This window comes from Corylus avellana, chromosome 10, assembly GCF_965113065.1.
Source record: "Corylus avellana chromosome 10, dhCorAvel1.hap1.2, whole genome shotgun sequence".
NCBI lineage: Eukaryota > Viridiplantae > Streptophyta > Magnoliopsida > Fagales > Betulaceae > Corylus > Corylus avellana.
The window spans coordinates 2,680,293-2,687,323 of record NC_142499.1 but is presented as its reverse complement, the minus strand read 5'-3'; the positions used below and the strand labels follow the sequence as shown (position 1 = coordinate 2,687,323).

The 7,031-nt window shown below is 36.5% G+C and overlaps 2 protein-coding genes across 2 annotated transcripts; both read left to right on the top strand.

The window, feature by feature from the left end:
• The first annotated feature begins 1,613 nt into the window (after window positions 1-1,613).
• Window positions 1,614-2,840, top strand: LOC132192200 (NDR1/HIN1-like protein 3). The gene has a single exon (XM_059607464.2). The coding sequence runs from the start codon at window positions 1,964-1,966 to the stop codon at window positions 2,660-2,662; it is 699 nt and encodes a 232-aa protein (XP_059463447.2). The 5' UTR covers window positions 1,614-1,963; the 3' UTR covers window positions 2,663-2,840.
• A 2,677-nt stretch (window positions 2,841-5,517) lies between these two features.
• LOC132161728 (NDR1/HIN1-like protein 3) lies at window positions 5,518-6,399 on the top strand. The gene has a single exon (XM_059571912.2). It carries the CDS (start codon window positions 5,561-5,563, stop codon window positions 6,230-6,232), a length of 672 nt encoding a protein of 223 aa, XP_059427895.2. The 5' UTR covers window positions 5,518-5,560; the 3' UTR covers window positions 6,233-6,399.
• The last annotated feature ends 632 nt before the right edge of the window (window positions 6,400-7,031 follow it).

Below are 7,031 nucleotides of genomic sequence, written 5' to 3'. Positions count from 1 at the left end.
TGCTAGTTTGAGAGGGATATATAAACTTTCCCCAATTTTTTTTTTTCTAATTTATTTTATTTTAGCCTGGAGACAACTAGTTTGATGATTTTGATTGAGCTTCGGTTCGTACGCAACACATTTTAAATCAACAGTCAAAATCATAAGAACAAAACAAATTAAAAATAAAATGCAACTGTTGGATGCTTTAACATCCGCCCAATCCATTTTTGGTTAAGGGTGTGGTTTCTACATAAATCCACAATTAGTTTTTGCTCTATCCTTACAACTCACAAAGCAAGCAATTTTCTTTCTCTGACAGACCATCAGGCATGGCAGAGTGTGGGTGGGACCGTTGCAGCTGCCTCGCTGGGGTGCTCCTTCAGTTGCATTTTTTGCCTTATCTTCCTAATCCTCTTCGCGGTGCTCGTCGGCGTGGCCTTGAGGGCCTTCCTCTTTGGGTTTTGGTGGTGATTGGATAATAACTTAGAATTCACAGATATTGGAATTCAAGTTGAAGAAAGCAGAAATTATGAGGAAGAGAATAGAAATTACTGTTGTGATCCTAACACTTAGGGATATTATCTAGATAATGGTATAGGAGTTTGCAATTGAGAGAGTTATCTCTAGTACTTGAGACGATGAGTAGTAGTATTTAAGAATTAAGTGATAATGTTTCATTCATTGTAAATATCTATCACCTCGGGACTATTTGTATTATTTAATAACATTTGCTAATGAAGAAAATATACATTAAATATCGTTTTAAAATGCAATTTACTGTATTTTTTAAGTCGATGCTAACCATCTCGAAGTTGCTCTTTAATATTTATTAGAGATCGTGGCTTTCTTAAAGTAACTAATTTATTATTTCTTGGATTCTCATAATTTACAGAATTAGAAACAGAAAAGCTGTAAACTAAGTACAACATTTACGTTTACGCTGTATGTAGCTCATTACAACGGTTTCCAACTCAACTCAACTAGTCTATACATCTCGTGTAACTAACTATTCCAGCTCAGAGTGAACGTAAGTCGTAAGACTATATATATATACCTCAAGAGAAATGTTCTAAACAAAAGATGTCAAGAACATTCATCTTGGGCTACGGCCCAAGCAAGGAGAGGAACTTAGGCCCAGGCCCTTGATCCGAGAATAATGCTAAAAGTATTTTTTTTTTTTGTTTCTCTTGTATCACAGTTACTAAAAACGCTATTTTAAAAATGTAATTTAATGGTTGGTAAAATCATGATTCGGTCTTTAAAATAGATGAAATGTTAAGTGTTCTCCTGGTTTTAAGTATATATTATTTTCTAAAAAAAAAAAAAAAAAAAATTGGCCCCATCAGTCCCCTAATGCCCATGTAGGACTATGAGAATACCAGTAGAACACTTAGCATTCTCCTTAATAGTGTATTTTGTTTTTTAATAAAAATAATGCTACTTTTAATACTAGTTTTTTCACACCAACTTCACATGGATTGATGTGGTGTGTTTTAAATAGCTAACACTTTATTTTTTAAGTGTATGAGAAAAAAAAAAAAAAAAAGCCAATTAAAACAAGCCGTGAAGCAAGAGTGAAAATGTAGTTGGAAAAGATTAGCACTAATCATTTTATAATGCATCATCCTACGTAGAAATGAGTGTGGTAGTACATCGTTGTAGAAGAGAGGAAAAAGGAACGTGTAAACCGTCCAACTGGAGCAGGAAACTATGCGGAAGTCAAAAGGATTCGGAAGTTGATCGGTTCACACAGAAGACACCCACATGGGATGAAGTTTCCTACAAAGCAAACGCGTTAATTATACAAAACCTACCTAAGCCACACCCACACACCGCGGCTTTCCAATTCCTCGGCAATATATATATACAATATACACCCACATATATACTATATATATACATATAAGCCTCCTCTTTCTAGTTCAGATACATATCTAGCACTACTTGATTTTCTCTCTGATTTTCCACCCTCCGATCAGACATGGCAGAGAAGCAATCCCTGAATGGTGCCTACTACGGCCCCTCAATCCCACCGACACGCAAATCCTACCACCGCCACGGCCGTGGCAGTGGCTGCTGCGGCTGCTGCGGGTGCCTTTTCGGCTGCCTCTGCGAGTGCATCTTCGGCCTCATTTTCAAAATCGTCTTCACTATCCTCATAATCATTGGCCTCGCCGCGCTCGTTGTCTGGCTCGTCCTCCGCCCCAACAACCTCAAGTTCCACGTCACCGACGCCTCTCTCACGCAGTTCAATTTCACCGCCAACAACACGCTCAACTACAACATGGCGCTCAACATCACCGTCAGAAACCCCAACAAGCGGATTGGGATATACTACGACACCATCCAAGCCAATTCTTACTACCAAGACCAGAGATTTAACACGATGGATTTGACACCGTTCTACCAGGGGCACAAGAACACGAGTGTCTTGAGCACCCTAGTCGATGGACAACAAGTGGTGTTGCTGGGAACTAGCGAGCAATCCAATTTCAATTCGGAGACGACCGATGGGATCTACAGTATCGATTTGAAGATCAACCTTAAAATCCGGGCGAAGGTGGGTTGGATCAAGATTGGGAAGTTCAAGCCGAAGATCAAGTGTGGGTTAAAGGTTCCTTTGACTAACGGAAAATCGGCAGGTAGCTTTGAGGCTACCAAATGCAGTTTGGATCTCTGATCATCACAGCAGGCCTCAAACATGTTTGTTTGACTGGGTCTTTCATGTTTTTTCTTTCTATGATATTTAGTTAATTACCATACCTTTGTCTTTATTTTTTTTATTTTTTTGGGCATATATATGTTTTTTGTCATTGAGTTTATTTGTCAGTTTCATTGGTAAATAAATAAAATATAGATTTCGGTGTTTTTTTCTTTCTTCTCTTTATGAACTCTATTGCGTGATTATGTGTTGGTGTTTTGTCTTTTTGCTTCTAACGTGCAAAAGACACGTAGCAATTTTATAAGCCTACATATATAGCAGTTGAACAAATCATCGATACGCCATCAATGAGTTAGAAACGAGCCGTTGTCGTAATCTTGCCCTAGTAAAAAGTGGATTGGAATTTCAGTAATTTACTGATTAAATTATTATTATTATTATTATTATTTTAACAAGTGAGTTATCTTCATAAAATTAATACGAAGCAAAATGCTTCATTATACAATGTCAAAAATACAACTTAAAAATTCTATGACTTTAAAAATATATATGACATACCCAGTAATCTTTTGGGCTCTTACAAAACAACACCTTAAAAATGTCATCATCACAATCGGTATATAGATGTACAGCATAAATCGACAATGTCCATGATCGCTGTCTCTTTTATCAATGACAATTCATCCATGAACTTGATAACACATATGACAACCAGAGCAATAGCATACTTGTTTTATTCAGAAGCAAAAAATGAAACTACAAAATCAAAAAACGAGTGATGACGTTGCTAACACGTCATTGATAGAAAAAGACAAATCTGATTTTGAATAAAAAAAATAGATCTAAAAACCTCATCAAATTTGGTGGAATAACAGTGAGTAAAACGTTATAGTCGGTAGAGAGTTAGAACGACATATCTAAACAACGGAAGAAAGAAGAGATGAGAAAAGAAAAGAATAGAAGCGGAAGGAGGGGGTTCTGCCGCCTAGGATATTATTGATTAAATTATTAATAAATGGGGTTAGTATAAAATTTATGCTACCAGTAAGTCACAATCCCACATAGAGTGGTTATCAATTTGGAAAAAAAAAAAAGTATCGTGATCCTGTTGGACAAGGAAATCCGGCGGCTCTATAATAAATAGAATCAACTATGTAGCGCCACGTGTCTCAAGCGGCACATCTGTTTATCTATCTATTTTTAACTTGGGTTGTTTCGGTCTAAATGCTGTCCACTTCATGTTCATTGGTCGTTGCTACGTGGGGGACGTAAAACTTAAGGCCCCCGAACTGGACCAAACGTTAACCTGCCCAAAACTTCTCGTACCCCTTTGAATTATACAACTCGAATCTACGCCAGAAGAGAATGGTTACTATGAGAAATTCTAGTTTTCGGCATGATATATAGTGAAATAGTCAAGTCTTGATGGCGATATAATGACTTATGGGACCCCGGATCCGGTCCGTTCAAGCTACCCATTACATATGCAGTTTTGACATTTTATTGCACGAGTTCCTCTTCCGCCCCACTAGTCTGGGTCCGTACATTTATTAATTCAGTCACTCGAAATTGATTCATGCTACATCCTTTTTTATTTCTTGGCCAAGTAGCAATTGCATCATAAATGCAAAATCTTATACGACTTTTTTTCCGCTTTTCATTCGTATGATAAAGAGCGTAGATAAGTATTACAATTTACAAAATCTTATACGATTAGCTATATTTCTATTTATTCTATTAAAATATTATTTTTTAACTCTTTATTGGGAATTAAAGTGAAAAAAGTTTTAAGAAAAAGAAAAAATAGGTGAGAGAAATAATAAAAAATAAAATGGCTAATTTGAAAAGTGTTGCTATATTTATTTATTTTTTATTTTTTTACTCTTCCAATTAAATATCTATTTTACATTTTTTTTTTTTTTACTAATCCAATGTAAAAGATTTTTTATAAATTTAATTAGTCATTTTAAATAAAAGTAATATTTGGTTGTTCTATTATGAATACTCTTAAGTCTAAAGATCCGAGCTTGCATTATCCACGTGTGAGACTTATCTCTTAGAATATATAGCACACCAGACATATTGCTGAACTCAACCGTTCACAAGGGTGATTCCTATTTCCTACCAACGAGGCAACGACTAATCAACAATCGCCCATTGGAAAAGGTAAATGCATATGTCTTTTTCCATCTACCCGCATCACATTCTGGTGTTGTATTTCTTTTTCTTAATTTATAACTAAAACCAATGACTTTAGATGGAATTAGGTACATCCCATAGCAAATATATAATTATATATTAAGAACTTTTTTGTATGAAAATAAATAAATAAATACTCCTAAATTATCCACCTATAATATAAAAGAGTGGAATGCAAAAGGCTCTATTTTGTAAATGAAATAAAGTCCATGTCTCACGATCTGGTCGAAGAGTTAATTAATTGGATTAATTACCTTTAAAAAACAGCCATAAAAATGCATTAAATTAATTCAAGAAGGGCATGAAGATAAGAGTTGACATGGCCCATTCCAGCTCAGCAAAAGAAAAAAAAAAAAAAAAAGAAAGGTCCAATATTCAATATGACATACTTCTACGCGTACAGCGCATCAAAATGAGTTCTGAAAAATCTTCCTAATTTCACACACAACATTTCGTAGGAAGTGAACAGGAAACTTCCTTCATTTCCATTTCAATCTTCCAAAAGCAAACGCGTTGTTTCTAATCCGACGTCATGCGCTCTCTCTCATGCAGCCGTGCCGTAAGCTCATGAAAAACCATGTAACGCGGCTAACGAGACTTTCCTTCTCCATTCTCCAACCCTATAAATACATGCACAAGAGCTCTTCTGCAATTCATATCTCCCATCATCTTATAGCATTCCACAACAAATTTTCTCTTGCTTTCTTTTAATTAACCATGGCAGAGAAACAATCCCACCTGAACGGTGCCTACTACGGCCCTGCAGTCCCACCGCCGACCCAGTCCTACCACCGCCATGGCCGTGGCAGAGGGTGCGGCTGCTGCTGCCTCTTTAGCTTCCTTTTGAAACTCATAGTCTCCCTCGTTGTCATCATTGGCCTTGCTGTCCTCATCTTCTGGCTCATCTTCCGCCCCACCAACGTCAAGTTCTACGTCACGGACGCCTCGCTGACGGAGTTCAGTTTAACCGGCAACAACACTCTGCAGTATAACCTTGCCGTCAACATCACCGTCAGAAACCCCAACAGGAAGATCGGAATCTACTACGACACCATCGAGGCCAGGGCGTACTACGGCGACCAGCGTTTCGATGTGGATACCTTGACGCCGTTTTACCAAGGGCACAAGAACACGAGCTATTTGAGCGCCGTGTTTTCAGGGCAGCAAGTTGTGCTTGGAAGTGATGAGCTCACGCAGTTCAATGCGGAGAAGATTGCTGGGGTTTACAGCGTTGATGTCAATCTCTATCTCCGGATTCGGTTCAAGGTCGGAAAGTTGAAAACCGGCCGGGTGAAGCCTAAGGTGAAGTGCGACCTGAAAGTTCCTCTGAGTTCCACCGGAAACTCAGCAGTTGCTTTTGAGAGTACCAAGTGCGATATCGATTTCTGATCGACCGACCTTCTTCATGTTTGATTGAGTGCACTACGTACTTTTTTTTTTTTTTTGGTATTATTTATTCATTTTTTTTTCTTTTTTGTATGTGATATATGATCATTCTTCTTATTCTCGCATACGATGCGATTGTATTTGCTTATGAGATAGAGGGTAGATGATTATGTTTTGTTATTGGAGTTTATGATATTATTTATTTGTCACTTTCGTTATGCGTGTAAATAAATAAATCATTAATATATATATATATTATTCTTGAGTTTTACGACGATGCTTATGCAATGCCTTTAGACTTTTGTTTATTTTATGTAATTCCCATTATAATAAGTTAATAATTAATTAAGGAGACTGAAGACATTCTTTTCCATAAGAACAAGTCATTGGAGCTTCTAGAAGGTTTAGCAAATATGTGTCACAAATTTAGAATAGGCCAAAGCTCGAGCCTCTAATTTATCAATATGATGATACATTCCACAAAAATTACGAGGGGATCGGATGTCGATTACGGAACGTTTCTTTAGTTTGTCATTAATTAATTAGTTTGTGGATTAATGCATCTTAAATTTGATAACATTAGTCATTATTCCTTAAAAAATAGTTGACAGAAATCATTTAATGAAAATCATTTACGTCTATTAATATACTAACTAGAGGTTTCATCCCAAAGAACGGACACAAACTTTCACCTTTTTACGTTAAATATTAACTAGGGAAACATGTTTTTAAAGGACATTTAAGGATAGTAATTCCCTTTATTAATTATTTTCTAATGGATGCATCTTTCTACACAAATTAT

Excerpts from the sequence above, each read along its gene's own strand:
- LOC132192200 (XM_059607464.2), top strand. The coding sequence starts at position 1,964 with ATGGCAGAGAAGCAATCCCTGAATGGTGCCTACTACGGCCCCTCAATC.
- LOC132161728 (XM_059571912.2), top strand. The coding sequence starts at position 5,561 with ATGGCAGAGAAACAATCCCACCTGAACGGTGCCTACTACGGCCCTGCA.